General features: G+C 43.9%; 1 protein-coding gene across 1 annotated transcript; it reads right to left on the bottom strand.

Annotated features, from left to right (window-relative positions):
* Positions 1-4,123: 4,123 nt before the first annotated feature.
* FDX1 (ferredoxin 1) lies at positions 4,124-19,798 on the bottom strand. The gene is made up of 4 exons (XM_082770972.1): positions 19,555-19,798; positions 14,757-14,881; positions 11,136-11,265; positions 4,124-6,595 (listed from the first exon to the last, which is right to left on the bottom strand). Exons 1-4 carry the CDS (start codon positions 19,725-19,727, stop codon positions 6,481-6,483), a joined length of 543 nt encoding a protein of 180 aa, XP_082627098.1. The 5' UTR covers positions 19,728-19,798; the 3' UTR covers positions 4,124-6,480.
* Positions 19,799-20,700: the final 902 nt, after the last annotated feature.

Genomic DNA, 20,700 nt, shown 5'->3' with positions numbered 1-20,700 from the left:
TCAAAACAGAAAACTCCCTCCCCAACAGCTGTAGTTTCCTGTCCCCTCTCTGTCATGACTGCCTGGTGCTCTGCTTGCTTTATTTCTATCACCAGCTGAGCTGCTGGGATGCCAGGCATCACGGCTACTCACAGCACAGGAGAAAAATGAAGAATTTAGCAATTAACCAAAACTAGCAGAGTTTGCATTTTATACAAATATTGACTTGTGTAATAAAAATGATTTTTTTTTTTTTGCAGGATATCCAGTGTCTCTCTGATGAAGAAACACAGCAAGTACATAAACCAAGCAGGAAAAAAGAGCCAAGTGGATGTATTCACTGGGCACGAGTACATCGTGGGATCAGAGTAAGGAGGTGGAGAAGACGAGGCAGGAGCCACATAGGGCTTAAGAGAGGAGAGGTCTGGGAGCTCAGTGCGCGGACCAGCAGGACCCGGCCGGGTGGTTTGTTTTTATATGTAAAGAATCAGCGTGCTTTGGAAGGAATACTGCAGCTTTCACTTCTGAAATAGCGCTGTGACTTATAGCAAATGCAATTTGTTTCAACATTTTTGCTAAGCCAAACCATCGTGGTCTGTTTGTTTTGGAGAGGTGGGAAGCAAGCCGCGAGGACAGGCTGAAGGCTCTTTTTCTTCCCTCGTTGGATTTGGGTCAAGTGTTTACAGATTCAGGTCAACTCTCAGAGGAGCAGCCACCGAAATTTGCTCCCAGGATTGAACTCCTTAAATAACACGGGTCTCCTTCCAGGCTTGGAGGCGATCACAATTTTTCAGCTCTTTCCTGTGTGTTTCTGAATGCGCTCCGTATTTGAAGGAGGAGAAAAAGCCGCAAGGTTCTGGTAAATAATGCCTGATTTTGGGAGCTGTTAGCCAGCGGCTGCAGGATGCAGCGTGACAGCACAGGGCAGGTACATGAGCAATGGGAGGCTTGGAGCTGGCGTTCATCTTTCACTTGCTAGCGAAACACTGGGGGAATTATTTTGCCAGAGAGTCGGAATTTCTGGCACCTAACTCTTGGAGGAAGGTTAACGTTACAAAATGCTAGGATCTAGAGCCTGGAGCTTCAGCTGGAAGGAAGCAGAAATGTATTAAATCCGTTATTTATGGTGAGCACAGTGCTTTATGGTAAGCCAGGAGCGGCCCAGAGCTGGTCAGTTGACAGCAGTGAGTAACCACTTACATAAGCAGTGAAATGCCACAGCAAATACCCTGCGGTCGCTCCGTACTTTTATTCTAAGAATTAATTTCCCTTGCCGGGTAATTTGTTTTCCCCCTTTGTCTCTGTGTGCCTCTGCTAAGGTCTCCGGTGCCTTGTGCCTCCTTTCGGTACCTCTGGAAATAAGCACTGCAGCAGGCAGCACGGGATGGAAACTCCCCACGCCCTGCTTACCAGGGGTAAATACCTCACCAGGAGCACTGCGCTGGAGCACAAAGACCGGCGGCGGGGCTGCAGGTCAGCTCATGCTGCCCAGGAGCCCGCAGTCCGTTTCCTGAAGGACTTTGAGCACCAATGCTCGGGCAGGTTGACCTGAAATCCATCTGGGACGGGAGGGTCATGCAGCTCTCTTACCCCCCAGTCTGAGGCTGCCAGATCCCCACCAGGGACACGGGCAGGTAGCAATCTGTTGCATTCTCCAGGAACTCCTTAAACCTTTGAATTTCAACACAATTACTCGGATTTTTAAAATTAAAAAGCTTTTTTTTTGATTTTTTTTTTCCTCCATGAAAGCCTATGAGGCAATGCCCAGATGGGGGCTGCTTGGATTGGAATCATGCTCACTGTGCACAGCACTCATGCGTTTTGCCTGATCTTCTGACAAAAATCCAGTGACCGAGATGGTCATAACAACTCAATTAGGCCAGAAGAAGACAAAAAAAAAAAAAAAAAAAAAGGTGCTGAAATCTGAAGCAGAACTGCTCCTGCTCCAGCCCTCCCCGCCGAGCTCCGCTCCTGACAGTCATCAGGCCCCTGGCACCGAACCACAACCTGAGCGAGCCTTCCCCCTCGCCCCCAGCTCCCATATGCCTGCTCTCTATGACACCATTTGTTTTCTTTTACAGCTCTTTTCCTCTGTTGTTCGACATTCCTCCGAGATGAGACCTTCTACCTTCATCCCTGGCCAAGCCCCACCGCCAGCTCCCTGGGTGGTGCGTGGCTGCTCGCCCCTGCATCCAGGAGGCCGCAGCTGCAGCGCGTGGTGAGCCCGCGCCCGTGCTCCTTCCCTGCCTCCCCGCCTGCCAGAGCTTTCTAGGAAGGCAGCGTCCTTCTCCCAGGTGGCCACCAGCAAACCCCACGAGCACTCGCCCGACCAAGAGCAAGCCCTAGCCTGCTGTGAAGCTGTGGGGAGCTGGGGGTCGGTCTCTTCTCACGGATAACCAGTGATAGGACCAGAGGGAATGGCCTCAAGTTACACCAGGGGAGGTTCAGGTTGGAAATGAGGAGACATTTCTGCTCAGAAAGAGCAGTCAGGCACTGGGACGGGTTGCCCAGGGAGGTGGTGGAGTCACCGTCCCTGGGGGTGTTCAAGGAGAGGTTGGACGTGGTGCTTGGGGACATGGGTTAGTGGGTGACAGTGGTGGTAGGGGATGGTTGGAGCAGATGATCCTGGAGGGCTTTTCCAACCTTAGTGGTCCAATGAAGGTTCATCATGACCACAGGCATGGTAACCTCAGCAGAAACACCACATACACGTCTATGGCAGCTACAGGCATCCGAGCTGGCACCACCACAACCAGCACACACCTGAAAGCTGTGGCTGTGCTGGGCTGAGGCTGAGCTCCCAGAGCTGTGGAATGGCCTCCCCGTGATGCTTCTCTGCACACAATGAGGCCACTGCTTTAGGTAAAGCATGTCCCAGTTGCAAATGCTAGATCAGTGCCGGCCAGAAATTACTTCTAACAAGACCTTTAGATTTGGGGCTGGTCCACATCAAAAAACACATTTAACTTCATTAAAAAAACGTGGTGGTATCCAGTAGGCTAGAAAATTAACCTCAAAAGTTCCCTTTACTGCCTGTTTCTTCCGTACAACGTGTGCTTCTTGTCGCTCTGCAGGCAGCACGGGGGAGAGGAGAGCCGAGGCTTTCCCAGCTGCAGCAGCACGCGGATGCAGGGCCACCCACGGAGACAACAGCCCCGCTCCTCGTCTCTGCACGACGCAGGAAATCCCCGTCCCCCCTTCCTATCTTTTCGGATCATTTGAGGAGAAATTGTTATGAGTCATCTACAGCAGCTGCAGCTCCTTCCTAATGTTTTCTGCCGTTTGGTGCCTTCGTGACTCAGCTCGAGTTTCTCTTCTTCCCCCTCCTCCCTTGAAGATGTGTTTCTCCTTTTTCCTCCCCAGGGCTGAGGATTTCGTGGTTTATTTTCATACAAGGCCCTGTCCTTTCCATGGGCAAACCCAGCTCGGGCTGTAGGGTTTATACCAGTGTATGGGGGCAGCACTGCCCCTTTCACCGCTGCCTTTTTGGACCAGATCTTTTCAACTTGCCTCCAACATGGAGATGAAGTAAGTCTGGATGTAGCTGCCTTAAATTTTTGGGAGCCCTGTAGCCAAATTGGTGAGCTTATAAATTAGGAGTTTTTCTTACTGGGAAGAGTAACAAACTTACCTGCAGGACTGGCTTTCTCCTCCGGTGGCGACAGCCTGCAGTCCACGCGACAGCAACTTCCCCTGGCAGGACGATGAGCAGGGGTGTGACAGTGGGAGGCCTTCAGGTCCGAGACACCAAGCAGAAGCTGCAGGCAGTTTCCCCGCAGCTAGTGGCACCATGATCTGTTTCTACCCCAGACCACAGGCACATGCTGAAGCACATAAGGAGGCTTAGAAACAGAGGGAACAAAGTCAATTCTGATTTTCTCCTCATTTTTGAGGGGACTAAAGACAGGAGAGACCCATTGAGTCAATGTTTCAACACAAAGTGGGTGTGTTCAGCAAGCCAGTTACCTGTCATCCTTACTTGGGCAAAGTAAGCAATAAACATACTTAGCTAGCTTTGATGCTTTAATTGTGTCATTGAGCAGTAATCCGCATCTGTATGTGAATGTGCACCACTGTGAAGTTCCATTTTACACCCAGAAATCATTCAAAGGGACAAAAAAAAAATCCACACAAACAAGGTGTGTCAAAGTAGTATAAAATAAGATTTATTTGCAAATCATTTTGACAATAAGGAAACAAGTACATCCTGGATGTGCATCTTGGGGATTACGTGACGGCTCTTTTGCCTTCTGAGATTTCCATTTAGATGCACCATGGGACACCTCCAGAATTCAGAATGAGCTTTGAAGTGTCTTTTTTTTTTTTTTTTTGCCTTGCTGTACTACATAATTCCTTCCACAGGCACACTATGGGAGACTCACCAAGTCTTTTAACAAGAAGCTATCACACGGAACCGCCTCAGTTTACAAGGAAAGCTTGCATGATGGCTGTTTCACATTTGTTTAACACAGCATTAAGCACTGCAGGATTCCCACAAGCAGAAGCGCTGTGTGCTGTAAGTTTAAAAACAAACCAAAACAACAAAAACACCACACAATCAAACATGCCCCATCCCAAATGCCACATCTACAGTGAAACCTCACATTTCTTTTCTTTCCTGTGTAAGGACGTACAGTACATCTGGTTATGACCTGAGTTCTCTCTTGGAAGCTAAGGATCTGTGTCTCATGTAAAAAAAAAAAAAAAAAAAAAATCAAAAATTCATTATTTAGTAAGAACTGCTATATGTGAATGAACTCAGGATAAAGGCAACACAAACTGGAAGGCAATTTATGGTGGGAGGGGTAACTTCTGAGCTAACTCACAGCAGTTACAAAGGAAGCAGCAGTATCTTCAGAACACTTCTTCCATTTATTTCCACCTTTCTACCCAACCTCGTTCTCTTCATCTTTCAAAAAGTGAGGAAATTTAAACCCTGAAGTCACATTTTTAATGTGATGAGATACCAAGTGAGTTCTGAAACCCCTAACGATTAAGTTCTCTGAGCAGAGCACATTCAGCATACCTTGCTTTAGGGGGAGGCCCCAAGCGACCACCACAAAACAAAGAAATACCTACTCAGAGAGGACATTGAGGATTCCAAGCTACATCTATGATTTTCAATACAGTTCTAGAAAATACTTTATTTTTGTAAGAGGGACTATTTTGCTTTATGAAGCTCAAAATAATCCCAATGTTCAACACTGGATAGTATTTTACCCCTCTCCCATAAATATAATAATGCAAGAAATGATGTCTAGGTGTCATTGTCACCAGTTCAGTTAAAGCACTGATGAATACATTAGATCATTCAAACGTAAATAAACATGATCTAGACATAAGCATATGCCCCAAATCGTAACAGTAACAACTACAATCTTCTTTGATCTTCTATTGTATTAGTGACAGACTTTTCATTTAATTATTTTGGCCAAAAAAAAGAAGAAATGAATAGAGTCTTAGAGACATTGTTTCATTTAGCCCTCCTTCAGAATGACTAAGCCCAGACCCAACTGAAGGCTCTCGATCATCACTCTACACGATATCCCACCATGGGGATCTCTGGGAAACCGAGTGCATATTTTTGGAAAAAAATGTACCTAGTCATTTCACATCAATCACTGAAATGATTTGGGAGCAAGGCACAGAACGCAGGACTCTCTTCACACTGAATGCCTTAGCTAACATCAGGCTGCCTCCTGAACAAGCTCAAAATGGGAAAAGCAAGAGACAATGATTCAGAACAAACATTACGTTGACAAACCCTGCTTTCTTCAGCCCCAACTCAGCCATCCAAGCTTCAGAGAATGGCAAGAATTTGCATTCACCTCCTCTGGCTGTGCCGGTCAGACAGCTCCAAGCCCTTACTCTAAGCCACGTGGATCTCCACATCTGTGGCATACCGCAATAATTAATCGGCAGGTGCCTGCATTCTTTACTGGCCCCTAGATTTTGTGATTTTAACAGTATTTCTGTGAGACATAATTTGTCACGTCTCCAATGAGTTCCTAAAGTTTGTAAAATCCCTACCCTGAAAATCCGCTATTTGCTAAGGAAGTATCATCATTAGTGAGAAAGTGAATCAGTGAGTTCTGAGCACACCACCTTTAATGGCATCACTTAAACAGACCCCGTGCAGTCTTACAAATTGTGCTCTTTAACAGATCTAGGTCTGAAACCCAGCAATGCCCAGGGGTTTTAGAGGTCTCGTAGAAGTGATTCAGTTTTCAAACATCATTAAAGGTTTTGGCAGATTAATATTCTATGAAATCTGTAATACACTTGCTAACATTTATAGTCCAATGATCAGTTAGAAGTATTATTGCATCTTATGCGTAAAAATATAGGAGGTTCTATACAGAAAATTAAAATAGCATTAATCTAGTATTGATAGTCATATAAAATAACTCACAATTATGTAAGTTTCCATATTTAATTATACATTTAAAAATAAGTTATAAAAATAATTAAACTTCTTTAAAACTCCTACGGTATCTTCTTTTAGGAGTTTTTACTCATATCTACTGATTGTCTAGCATCAGCAACAGCTTCTGGTACTCGAACAGTCATATCCTCCATTGATTTCTTCAAGCAGATCTGGCAGCCTAGACGTGATCTGTAAGGAAATAACATTGCCTTGAGCTCCAGCCAGTCACACATCTCTCAGTACTTACAGCCAGCCCTGCTTCCCGGACCTTCGGCCATCCCAAACACTTTGTGATCCAGAAACAGTCCCCTCGTGCACGGTCTTAAGACCAGTAGTAAGCTGCTTGCATCAATGCAAAGATATGTGGCATTAGTCACGGTCACTGATTTACATTCTTAGGTTAGTGGCTTCAGTACATTGGAAGGGGAACACCAAGTGCTTCACACTTGCTGAGGCAACACAGCGATGGTGACCCTTCCTTTTACAGTGGTTCACAGTCAAGGGTAGGGACAGACACTTGATCTCCCAAGAGAATTCAGCCTCTCTGAAGAGACAAAGCAATTAACCTGAAGGACAACCTCAGTAAAAGCACAGCCTAACCCACCCAGGGTCGAAGACAGCCCGAGAAAACTGAACATGCATCTGAACAACGCACCTGACAGTTTAGGTTAGTTGAATTTTTACTGCTTGTCAGAAAAGCTACATACAACCTGACTGAGAAGAAATTAGGAACTTCTTTCCATTTCTATCCCTCGTATCTTTCTACAAGTTCAAGTCCAAGTCAGACCTCCCCCTCCAACTTCTACCTGGAGTTCTAGACTTTTTTTCCTAATTATTTACAAGACAAAATTCCCATTAACCTTCTCTTAACACAGCTGCTGCCTAAGCAGGTATTTAAGAAGCATCTTCCTACCACTAACATTGTTAAAAAAAAAAAAAAGCTCCATGATAAGGTAATGGAGAGTACACATGAACCACATGGGACATATTAACTACCTTATTCCATGTCCAAATGATAGCTACAGGGTCTTTAAAAAGTCTAAAATTTGATCTCCTTAGAACTCGCTCCTTGCAGGCTTAGCACAGTGTTTGCCAGAATTTACATATATTAAAGAAGCCTGCCAACTTTTTACCAGTTCGTAAACAAAGAAGCAAACTACAGCTGAGGGTAATTGGATCAGGTTTTTAATATGACCGAGTGGATGATAACACTGTGGAAACAGGAATATATCCTGACAAGCATGTTTATCATCCTACAAATTCACCAACCCAATCAAAACATTATGTTCACAAAAAGAAGTGAATTAATGCAGCTTGTGTGTTGGGTAAGACAGATATAAGGAACTTGAAAAATATATTTAATCTCAGTAATCACTACATTATCACACAATGAATCCTCTCTTCCAGTTTTGCTTCTTTAGTCCAGCAATGTGCAGTGTCTTTCTTTGCTGTTTTAACATTGGAATCTAAGACTTACTCCCAGCTTTTTAAATGAACTCAGCCAATTTAACATATACGTGGTCATTTTTAGGAATACCTAAGTGTTAGCAAGGATGTACAATATTCCATGTCACCAGCTGAATAATAATTTAATCAGCATAGGAACATAGGCAGAGAGATCATAAGAAAGATACCACATTAATATGTGCACAGAACTCTTTCAAGCGTGTAGAGAGCAGCTGTTAAAGATGCTGGTTGAGTGCTACACCTGAAAGCAGTGTAAGTGACTGCATGCATCAGCTTCAAGGTACTGCAATACATGCATAAATATATATTTTGGCAGAAGACTTCAACTTGTGAATATGCAAGCATAAAAGTATCTTTAAAAAATAATCCACTAGAGAGATGCAATTTACGATACTTGTTTGCAAGACTTAATTTGGCTGAAATTTCTGTTTTTCAGTTAGAACCAAAGCTAACTGCATACATACACTGTAGTGTTGACAATGGAGTTAGCTTCATTTGAAACAACACTTTTTTTGAGCCTGCTACATGATAATACGAAGCATTAGGTAGAGCTAAATGACACCGTGAGAAACAAACTACCTTCCATCCACAGCATTTGCAATTTTACAGACCTTTAACCAGATTCCCCCCTCCCCTGACAGCCTAAGAAGTTTGGACCACGCCACCTCCAAAAAAAAAAAGAAAAAGAAAAAGAATGATTTAGTTGATTCCTGCCTGAAAGCCATTCACCTTTAACCATTTCAACAGGTCTTCCCTTTGCTTCTTCTCATTCTATTTTCTTTAAAGAGGCAGGAAGTCAGAGTTGTACAAATATGAAGATACAGTTAATCCCTATTTTGTCATATAACAGTATTTTCTGTTTTTCTACCTGGTCCTACCTCATATTGCTGATGTTCCATTTACTTTTTTTTTTTTAAATAAAAAAATGAAAAAACACTTTAAACTGACATTCCTGAAAAGGCTTAGCTCGCTGCCATCCCATTTCAAGTAAGCAAAGTTACCACTGTTCCACCTGCCTCTCCATATGCATTAATCTGCATCTGTTACCACCAAATTTTGTTTCCCATCACTCAACCACGTAAGATCCTTCTAGGTGCTGTCACAGCCAGTTTCTGACTTTACTGTAGAGTCACACAATACTGTACACAAGCTTTGCATCTTGCTCTTCATCTCTTCTCTCGAGTCATTCACAAACATGAACGCTACATAAAATCTAGCACAGATCTTCCAGGAAGTCCCCTGAAAAGAAAGCTTCCAGTGCACAGACATCCTTGTAACATCTCCAGGAAAAGACAATGGAAAAAAGAAGAAAGAAAACACCTTTGCTTTTATGTATCTATTTATAAGTGCACCTTCTACATCACCTATTAGCTCTTCATGAAGAATCACAGAATCACAGAATTTCTAGGTTGGAAGAGACCTCAAGATCATCGAGTCCAACCTCTGACCTAACGCTAGCAGTCCCCACTAAACCATATCCCTAAGCTCTACATCTAAACGTCTTTTGAAGACTTCCAGGGATGACAAGCTTCCTGCTTCTGCTAGGCTGAAATAGCTTGTTAAAAAGTAGAAAAATATTCTTGTTTCTAATCTTTTTCCTTCAGCATTCTTTCTAAACATTTAATTTGCCAGGGTTTACTTTCCCCCCTCCCCTCTCATCTTATTACTTTCAGGAACCTCCATTATATTACAGTTATTCAAAATGATTTTGTTTTAGCTTTTCCAATCATTCCCTCATTTTATGAGGCATTAACTTTCACAGCAGCTGCTAGTTGAAACCTTTCCAGTTCCAGAGAGTCACTGACAAGAAAAAAAACTTTTATCCTCAGACTTATGACAGCGCATGGCAGCACATCTCCATTACAAAGCTTTGTATCAGCATGAGACCAGGCAAGCTATGGCAAACATGAAAATCACTTAAAGCACTCTCTTCCAGAAAAGTCTTCCTCTCACACACCTGAAAGATCCCTGGCCATAGGAAGAACATATGATGTTAGGAGAACCTGACACAAGCAGCACGTGCCTTCAGAGGGTCTAAAACTTAATTTAGTCTGAAGGAATCTGAGAGAAAATAGTGTTTAAACAGAGAGCTCTGGCTTTCTACTGCTTTTCAGTTCTTCACTAAAACACCCTTGCTTTAAACCTTTAACTAAAAAGATGGTTGAAGAAAAAAATGAAGCTGAAACAGGTTTCTCAGCTTTACTTCTTTGCTTTCACAACCTCCTAAAAAATTAAGATCTGACTGAAATTAGAGAAAACATACCCTTATGGAGAAAACATTTGTGCAGGATTCCCATTGTCGGTATAAGGAGATAAATGAGTTAATTCAGAATACTTCTTTGCAGAGACATTAAAAAATAAATGCTATACAGGCCAGGTATAAAGCCCTCTGAAATCCCTGGAAAGATCCTCAAAGACTTCCAACAAGCAGTTGTTTTAAAACCTGAAGGAAAGGGCTTAAGAAACCTTTCAGTGTAGCTGCCTATGGCTCTCGTGATTATTTTCTATGATATAGGCTGTGTGCACGCCAGCAAGCAGTGCGGCCCTGAGGAACAGGTATGTGGAGTGACGTGGTCTGTGACGAGGCTGTGACTCCTGTCAGAAGGCATGTGACAGTGGGAAGCTGAGGAACAGAAGGTTACTTCACTAGCACAGAAAAAAATAGCATAGAAAAAATAAAGAGGTTGTGGAATCTCCCTCCTTGGAGATCTTCAAAAGGCGCCTGGACATGGTCCTGGGCAGCCTGCTCTGGGTGTTCCTGTCTGAGCAGGGGTGGCAGCAGGGGCCCCTGCCAACCTCAACCATTTTGCAGTTCTGTGTAAAGATCTGACCCAAACTAAAACGCTGACGTAAAAATATCCATAAAATACATTAACTGGATACACACTGATGGGGACAGAAAACAGAAGAGAAACAAGAACAAGGAAATTCACACACAGGACTGCAGTGGCAAAGTTTTTGGTGAACGAACTGGGGTTTTGGTCACACTTCAGTATCTGGCACTTCTGCATCAGACAAAAGAGCTAGAAACTGCCACTCTTCAGTTTACAAAACCTGACAGTATTGGCATTAAAATTTCATCAACTGTACTGACATCAGTATGAATTCAGAAAAACAACAGTTAAACTTGCTGGTCCTATCCATGTAACAGAACCCAGTTATTCATTAAAAGCTGATTAAGGTATTCTAAGAACACTGGACTTTCCCATGTGCAAACCCTCCTTTCTGTTCTTTGATGTAGGGAAGCCTTAGGGTGCCTTACGTGTCTGTGAGGCCGTATGCCAGGTCTAACATGTCCATCTCTTCATCAGTAATTGCATCTAGCTTCTCAAATATGTGGTCTTCAAAGATTAAGTGGCAAGTCGAACAGGCTAACGTTCCTTCACACGCACCTGAAGAAAACAGCAAGGTAACAGAAAGCTCAAATTCCAAATTACCGTATTTCAGAAGAATTTATATATATGTTTCAGCTACTAAAGTAAAGAGAGGGATTGATCATCAGATCATAAGAACCACACAGAAAGCACTGCACTGTTATACTTCATAACAGTATCAATAGCACATACTCAAAGCAAGTGTGACGTTGTGCTAGAAGATCCAGTATCATGTCTTCAAGTACAAAAAACAAACGTGGAAAGAATTTAATAAAATGTTAAAGGCTGATTAATGTTCAAGTTGTCACATCAACAATTTAAGTGTCTCAATGTTGGGGAAAATAGTAATGAGTAAAAAAATAAGTTTAAAGAAATCACACCAACCAGTTTGTTTAAACAGTGGAAGGTGTTTTTGCAATTGTAAAGCCAGCTGTAGGAATTGAATCGAGTGCAGCTGAATATCACAACAGTTTTACAAGTCTTCATGCACAGATACTTCTATCTTTATTACTGCACGTGGGATGCCCTCTAGTGCTAGAAGTAAATAAGTAAGATTTACATTTTACTTTTTTCACTCATTATTTTTCCCCTCTAAACACAGAACATGGTTTTGCATTACTCCATTGCATTACTCCCTTGCCCTAGTGTGATGCTTCATTATCAAATTATTATTGAAATAGGCACAGCATGTTATAATTAAAGGCTGCTACAGTATGTCAAACATTTACCTTGGACATTATTTAGAGTTTACTAAGAGCATTAGTTTTCTACCTTACCACACTACTTTAAAATGGCTGGTACGTACACAAACTGGAAGAATATTAGCTGTAGAATACAAGCAGACTAGTCAAAGGCCTGTATGATACACCTAATAAAATGGTACATAAAGCTAGCTATCACAATGTTACAGAATTTTAAGACTCTTCTTCCCCTGATGTATATAAAATTGTAAAATTGTCTTAAAGATTATTACTAGCAGTGAAATTTATTCATACTTCAATGAAACATACCTCAGATTTCAAGCTGTAGTGCACTAACGTACTTATTTTTTCCTGTAATTGCCCCATGCTATGTATTCACTTACACAAACTGTAATTCCCTTTCCTGCTTTATTTTGCACTATTATTTCATAAACTCATGTTCATTTAAACACCTGTTCTGAAAGCTGGCTTTGCACTGTCTGAATCCTGTAACTTTCATGGAACAAACTTTGGACTTTCCATGGTTAGAAGGAATATAAAGGCTTTATAACTTCCTCCTGTTTTCATTTTGACCAGACCTTGTACTGAGTTAGAATTCCCCCAGCACATTGGCCTCCTTTACCCCAGCCCTTTTTATAAGCAGCAACCTTTCTGCTCTTCCTTGCGACATGGCACGTATCTGGTTGTTTCCTTCAACTCAGCTCTCAAATACCATAAAATTTCTGCTATAAAAAGGCAAACAACAAATTAAGATCACACAACAATACAGAACTAACCTGAGACTGTTAGAAATACACCATTTGTGTGTTGCCTCCAGAACCTTTCAGCTCAGAAGATCTCGCAGGTGGCATCTTTCATCTTTACAGAGAAATTTGTCTGACAAACCAGGGACCAGGTTAGGAACGCTAATGCCCTGATAGAATTAAATCTGGCCGGGGATGTCAAGGCCAACAAGAAAAACTTCTACAAGTATGTCAGCCTGTCTTCACCGGCAAGTGCTCCAGCCCCACCACCCAAGTTGTGGAAGGCAAATGCAGAGACTGTGAGAATGAGGAACCTCCCACAACAGGAGAGCAGGTTAGACCATCTAAGGAACCTGAAGGTGCCCAAGTCCATAGAAGCTCGTAAGACGCATCCGAGGACTTGGAGGGAACCAGCAGATGAAGTGGCTAAGCCACTATCCATCGTATTTGATAAGCTGTGGCAGTCTGGTGAAGTTCCCACTGACTAGAAAAGAGGAAATCTAACCCAGAGTTTTAAAAAGGAAAAAAAGAGACAACCATGGAACCAACAGGCCAGTCAGTCTCACCTCTGTGCCCAGCAAGATCACAGACCAGATCCTCCTGGAACTGTGCTAAGGCACATGGAAAACAAAGAGGGGATTGATGACAACATACACTGCTGTATGAATATGGTGGCTTCCTCAGATGGGGTTACAGCACTGGTGGATGAGGGAAGAGCAACTGATGTCCTCTACCTGGAGCTGCACAGAGTCTTTGTCCTTTATGACATCCTTGTCTCCAAATTGGAGAGATGTGGGTTTGAGAGATGGATCACTCGGTGGGAAAGGAATTGGCTGGACAGACACACTCGAAGAGCTGTGGTCAGCGCCTCAATGACCAAGTGGAGACCAGTGAGGAGTGGAGTTCTTAAGGGGTCTGTATTGGGAACAGCTCTATTTAACATCTCTGTCAGCGACACGGACACTGGGATCGAGTGCACCCTCAGCAAGACTGGGGGTGACACTGGGTTGGCTGCCGTCCAGAGGGCCCTGGGGAGGTTTGAGAAGTGGGTCTTCTCAGGAAGCTCAACAAGGCCACGTGCAAGGTCCTGGATCTTGGGCAAACCCAAGCACAAATACAGGCTGGGTGGAGAGTGGATTGAGAGCAGCCCTTAGGGTGTTGGTTGGTCGGAAGCTCAACATGAGCTGGCAATGTGTGCTTGCAGCCCAGAAAGCCAACCATACCCTGGGCTGCACCAAAAGCAGCGAGGCCAGCAGGGTGAGGGAGGGGATTGTCCCCCTCTGCTCTGCTCTTGTGAGACCCCACCTGGAGCCCTGCGTTCAGCTCTGGGGCCTCCAGCACAAATAGGACGGGGAGCTGTTGGAGCATGTCCAGAGGAAGGCCATCAGGATGATCAAAGGGCTGGAGCAGCTCCAAGATGAAGGACCGAGGGAGTTGGGGTTGTTCAGCCTGGAGAAGAGAAGGCTCCAGGGAGACCTTACAGAGGCCTGCCAGTACCTAAAGGGGGATACAGGAAAGTTGGGGAGGGACTCTTTGTCAGGGGGTGGAGTGATAATACAAGGGGAATGGCTTTAGTCTAAAAGAAGGTAGGTTTAGATTAGATGTTAGGAAGAAATTCTTCACTCAGAGAGTGGTAAATCCCTGGCACAGGCTGCCCAGAGAAGCTGTGGATGCCCCATCCCTGGAGGTGCTCAAGGCCAGGCTGGATGGGGCTTTGGGCAACCTGGTGTGGTGGGAGGTGTCCCTGCCCATGGCAGGGGGTTAGAACAGGCGGTCTTTAAGGTCCTGTCCAACCCAAACCTTGCTGTGATCTTTCAGATTCCACTTTGATGGCACTCTGTCCATGTTGCCCTCCTTTAACACTCAAGCAAAGCTCACCTCAAATAATTTTTTTAGAACTTGATCCAAAATATTCTATGTACCTGCAGGAAAATAACAGGGAAAAGAATCCAAATAAAGTACATCTAGGTTTTACAAATAAACTTAAAAATACTTTTGAATAAACTTTTTGAAGAAACACCATAGTTTCTTGACACTGAATACGGTATTCGAGCCGTCTACTTACCAAAACCATCTATGTCTAGATTATTTTCAATAACAACATCCAGCAGCGAATCTCCAGGTTTTCCTTTGGCCGTTAGTTTCTCACCATCACGATTGATGAAGTGAACAGTTATTTTATCTTCTGAGCTGAAAAAGAAAAGCATGTAATAAAACCAAAGGAACAAAACAAAAATTGTTTAGACCTTTAAAATTGATTGACTACTACTACGACAGTAACCAGCACCAACTTTTAAAGGCGCAGACGCAGTGACCCAAGGAAGTCACTGACTTTTAGAAACTGTTACAGGTAGAGGCGTTCACTGCTGTACCTGAGACATGAAAACAACAAGACAACCTCTCATTTATGTTTTGTCACTAGAAGCTATGCAGAATCCCGATGCTTCACCTTTCACCAAAGAGAGTCAGAGCTAGTTTATTTTAGGCACTCTATTTGCATTTTTGCCAAATAGAACAGCTAATTCAACTGCTTCTCTTCACACCTTTCTGGAGACTCTTGCTTTGCATTTATGAAATGTTGTTTGTTCTCACCATTATCTGCTAGATCAACTTTAAGGTCTTCCCACTTCTGCTTCGAGTTTAAGGCATTCTAACTTATCAACTCCGAAATTTAATTCACTCCTCACAATAATGGAAGCACTCCAAAAGCATTCTGCTTTGTTGAGCAAGGGTTTTCTTAGGATTTCACTCTGTAAATATTTATTCTAGCAAAGGTCATTGAAATTTCAACATGGACATCAGAAGAAAGGTTTCCTGCTTTGCTTTTCAGACAATTGTGTATATTTAAGAAAATTTTTTCCTTGTACTCCGCATAAAAATTTCTTAAGACTAAAGTATTTTATATGGAAAAAACAGGGATTTTTGGTGTTTCATGTTACATGCAAATTAAAAGGAAAGTTTTTAACATACTAGCAAACAAAATAGAGTTTGTTTGTTTAAACAGACTATTCTCTTTCTCATAGTAAGAAAGCAAAACAAGAAAAACTTGTTGGGCAGACGGGGAAGAAATCTAAGAGAGGAGAGAGATAGAGAAAAAAAGGAAGCTAATGCAACATGTTTATTTCAATGTGAAATCCATGTTTAAGAACAGCATGCTTGACACTACCTCTTTTTCATAATTGTGGGCTTTGAGTGATCTACGACACAGAAAGCAGACAAGCTTGAAAATCTAGTCACCCCCTAGGAAACTCATAAGGAAATCTGTAAGGCTGAATATTAAAACAAAAATTTAGAAGTGGCCTTACTGAAACATCAGTAGGTTGATTATTTTTGGAACCACCTATAAAAGAAAATGTAATTTTAGCAATTAAAGTTGAAGTTTGTTTTGAACAACAAACATGTTTGTTGCTCCAGACTTGACGTACATGCCACAACTGGAAGGCAGCTGGCAGCAGGAGGTGCCGCGATGCGTTACGGTGCTGTAGTTGCTCACTCCTAGTTGTATCGTCCCGCAGCCCATTCTCTGGAGGGTAGCCACAGGCTACTGTTAATTCTGAATTCATTTCAAAATGATAATCGATAATGAAGGGTTGACCTTGTAGATCTGCATGGTTCAACTGGAGCATGCAATACAATAAAATTTAGCAATCTTAGAAGATGTATGTTTACAAAATGTAACTAATGTGACATCAGAGGTGACTGTGTGACTGGAGCGCCTCCAGCAAGCCATCCTGCCGAGGTTTGAGCAGTAACCACTCTGCTCTGCTTCTCACCCCTCTGTTGTGCTCCCACAGCACAGCCCAGGAGATGGGCACCCACTTCTCAGACATGCTAGCACAACATCCACCACCTTTACCAAACGTCAGCTTCACTGGAGGTTCAGGCTGATGGGTTTAGATTGCATCTGGAAAGGCGTAGGCTCCTACTCACACAGCCAAGGGAAACCACTACAATATTTCTGTCAACACGATGTATTGGTTTGTATTGGTCTAAGGATGATGCATGGGCAAGTCAACTCAGTCTGGTAATCTGGCTGAAAACCAACTGCAAAAACAAAGCACCCTGAGCTAACCCAACAGACAGAACGGCCACTGCCCACCACAAAATGAGGAACAAAAACGGGATCTCCCGTCCTGAAGCCACAACTTTAGACAAGCTCCGGCCAGCTGTGGAACAGCACCGTGGCTGTGAACCCTCCGCTGGTGCTGCATGTGGCAGAGGAAAAGGGAAGCACCATCTTTAAGTCCCCAATTTTTGTTAAAATACATTACAAGAAGTAATCTCTTCCGCAGGGTCTAATCCACTCTGGTTAGTAACTGAAATGTATTTATTTGTAACAACGTTAAAGATACCTTCCTAGTCTTCCAGTAGGATCTATTTTTCTGCTATTGCCATCTCTGCTACTCTTCACACAGTCAAAGAGTTTAATTCAAAAAGTTTAAGTTACCGAGGCTTTACTGTGCATGAGCCCGACTGGTGAAAATACTTTCAGAAATATATGTACATAATAAATAATCAGGCCAGTCAGACATTCAAAACACACTCTGTAAAGATCTTTTTCATGACTGGGAGATACTGTTAAAAGAAAAGCCACATCTACATGAAATGATATTTAGGGTTTATGAGTTTCAAGCAACATGGCTTTTTGTCTACATCTGCACTGGGGGGTGGGAACCACACACACCATCCTGCAAAGCAGTCACAGAAAATTAAGGTGAAACAAATGCCAGGTCTTGCGCAAGCATAAATAGCCTCAGGATTACCAGAAAGAACCAAACATATTTTGTGTGATTTGCATAAAACATCCCAATTCATGCTTAGATTAACCTTTTTTTTTTTTTTTTTTTTTAAGCTGGCTGTAAAGTAAAATTCATTTCTTCATATGGTTGCCACAGTCCTATCACCATTGTTACCAACCTACACGAAGATACCCTAAATTAAGCATACTGCAAACAAACTGAAGAGCACTGAAGAATTCTAAGTGCTGTTCGCTGTCCCTCCTGTGCAAAAATGTACTGCAAGAATCCTGACAGCCACTTTTCCTCCTTTAAAAGAGGTGCCCTTCTGGATCTTCGACTTCTAAGTACCATCCATATTCTTCCAAACAAACAAACAAAAAAAAAGGTAACTGCATCCTTCTGCTGCACATGGAGAGACGTACTCCATTATTTTCAGATTTTTTTGGTTCATTCAACAGCCCTAATTGCCAGTAGCATTTCATTAAACTATTACACAAGTCTTAGAATACGGAAGTTACAAACCTGAACTAATCCTTAACCATGCAGCAATTATGTTGTGACACCAAGAATACTGTATAAATATCTAAACTGCTATAAAAAATTCTTAGATAACTGCTGTTCATCTCAAAATGAAAAGTGGGGAAAACAGGGGAAAAAATAGACTGAAGAAACATAACAAAACTGGGAAGGAAAACATAAGGCTCCCCACTGAACCCCTTTGGAAACCTCTGCTCCCAAGAATCTCTTCTGCTGACAATTTTACCTGATTAGGCCTTCATTCTCTAGACATAAATACAGGTAATTTTATATGTAAAAACAATGAGGAATGAATGTTTTTACTGGACTAACATTGACTATACCAGTTTCAGGAACTGGGTCTCAAATAATACATTGCTCAATAAAAGCAGGACTAGAAAAAAATAACTTGCATGTAAATTGAGGAACTACTGATGTATGAAAGAAACCAGGATTTTTTTTTCTCCTTCCAAGTCATTTAGCTGGATTATAACATGTATTATTTAAACAATACATTTGAAATGCTTGCTTGTGCAATATGTGTGAACAAATGGCTGGTCTGTTTACAAGCCTGCATTCAGTCTGTGTGAAAGACCTGCAGGATTCTTGGTCTTATATAACAATTAGGTAAGGAAATGTCTTCCCTTTTCAGTAAGCTGCTTCATCCTATTTGACCCTGTTCAATAACTTCAATACTTTTTTTTTTTTTTTTTTTTTGAGTCCTGACAGTGTTTTTCAAAGCGTGTTTATTTGTTTTGTTTTGTTTTTTTCAGTGACCTCAACATTAATGATGGTCTGGGCAGGTTAGTGGAGACCTACCTATTAAGGCATTAGTCACTCAGAGAAGCAACCTAAACAGGCCCCACACATGCCTTGTACAGGAGTCCTGAACTACCAGGTTTGTTTGTCTCTCTCTATTAAAAGTATCTGCTGGGACAAAGTAAAGAGCACCTACAGGACTGTTTGCTTAAAACCAAACTGTTGAAATGACTTTGATGGCAAGGGCACTACCCAGCCCTCTGGAAAGAGGCTAGGCTTGCCCCGATGCTGGGCAGCCCACTGTGGGTTCTGCTCTTAGTCAGAGAAACTCCTCTGACAACCAAGTTAATTTGCCTTTTAAAGGTGCATTTTGAATACTGGAAGTTACCTGCGGGCTCAGACCTTTGGATACACAGGTTATGGTCTCCGAGGCCACGCACAAACAAGTTTCTGACTACGTGTAGTGCTGCCAATCTGTAGCCGTGGACCGTGCAATATGGGTGCCTACAGGGCTCGAGCATGCCACAGCACGGCTGAGGGCAGGAGGGGCCCTAAACACCTATATCCTGAAGAGAAACTGTGCCACAAGCAGGGGAGATCCTCAGATTTGTGCTGCCTTCGACGTGCTGCGCTTCCACCACCGATCTAGTCAGTTTTACTAAAACGAAAAACACAAAAAACAGAATATACCAGCCCCAAGCCCCCCACCGAGGGGCAGTCCCCTGACAGACGAAGCCCGGCCGGGCCCTGCCCCGAGCCCCTCAGGGCTCGTCAGGGGCCGGGGCCGGGTGCCCGGGGCCGGGTGCCCCCGATCGCTGCCCTCAGCCGTGCCCGCTCCGCTGCCCTTACCTGCGCGCCGCCCGGGCGGAGAGGCCGAAGGGCCGGGCCGACAAGGCAGCGGAGCCGCAGCCCGGCCTCGTCCCGGCTGCCGGCGAGGAGGAGAGGAGCCAGCGGCGGCAGGAGGGCGAGGAGGCGGCGGCGCGGAGCAGGCTGAGGAGGCGGGCGGGCGGCGGGGCCGCCATCTTGTGGCACGGAGAGGAGGCAAAGTCCACGGCGACTCTCGTACGGGTTTACGCCGCCTGCGTAGCGCGCTGCCCGCCCACTGCTGACGGCGTCGGGAGGGGACGGCGCCGCGAGAGCCGCGGGGTTACGCAAAGTGCGTGGCGCCGCGCCGTGATGGCGCCGGGCGGTGCTCGGTGCAGCGGCCGCCCCCTGAGGGTGGTCCCGCAGGGACCGGGGTGTCCTCCTGCCCGCCCCGGCGCCGGCTGGAGGGGATTTCGAGGCACTGCTGGCACAAGGAGTTGTTAATAAATCCGCAGTGGTGTTTTTTGAAGCCTGATGTGTGGTGGATTAGGATCTGTGGGCAGGGAGATGGTGGTGCTGGTGATGGTACTGGTGGTGCTGGTGGTGGTGCTGGTGGTGCTGGTGGTGCTGGTGGTGCTGGTGGTGCTGGTGGTGCTGGTGGTGCTGGTGGTGGTGGTGGTGGTGCTGGTGGTGGTGGTGGTGGTGGTGGTGGTGGTGGTGGTGCTGGTGGTGGTGGTGGTGGTGCTGGTGATGGTGGTGGTGGTGATGGTGGTGATGGTGTTGGTGGTGGTGGCTCAGAGCTCTCAGCTACCCTCTGTGCTGGCCACACAGGATCACAGAGAAGTTCCCAGGTCCTCACTGCTATTTCTTCTGTCAGAAGATCAACTTCTAAATCCCAGCCAGCAGCAAAGGGACGGCAAAGGTATCAGAGGTTTTAGCAGGAGGAGAACTCAAATATCAGTATAGAAATTTTGAGATATCCTCAGCTGTACAGACCACGCATAGACCTAAGTCATCTCCCTGTAATATACACATCAGCCTACAAGATCTGATTATGTTGTGATGTAGATCATCCTAACATACTTAGATTGGAGAGTGAAAAAAATAAAAAATACGGTATTTACTTTGAAATAATGTTTTCAAACAGGGGTGGAAATAAATGGGGAAAAGGAAGAATTGTTTACTTCTAGT

Source organism: Aythya marila, assembly GCF_965140915.1.
Source record: "Aythya marila genome assembly, chromosome: 1".
Lineage (NCBI taxonomy): Eukaryota > Metazoa > Chordata > Aves > Anseriformes > Anatidae > Aythya > Aythya marila.
This window is presented reverse-complemented; position numbering and strand designations above follow the sequence as displayed.

Bases quoted from the DNA above. Each gene is read 5' to 3' on its own strand.
- FDX1 (XM_082770972.1), bottom strand. From the start codon at position 19,727: ATGGCGGCCCCGCCGCCCGCCCGCCTCCTCAGCCTGCTCCGCGCCGCC. The intron at 14,882-19,554 runs GTAAGGGCAGCG...TTTCTTTTTCAG, and splicing joins TCCGCCCGGGCGGCGCGCAG to CTCAGAAGATAAAATAACTG. The intron at 6,596-11,135 runs GTAAGGCACCCT...ATTTCCTTACAG, and splicing joins GCATACGGCCTCACAGACAC to ATCACGTCTAGGCTGCCAGA.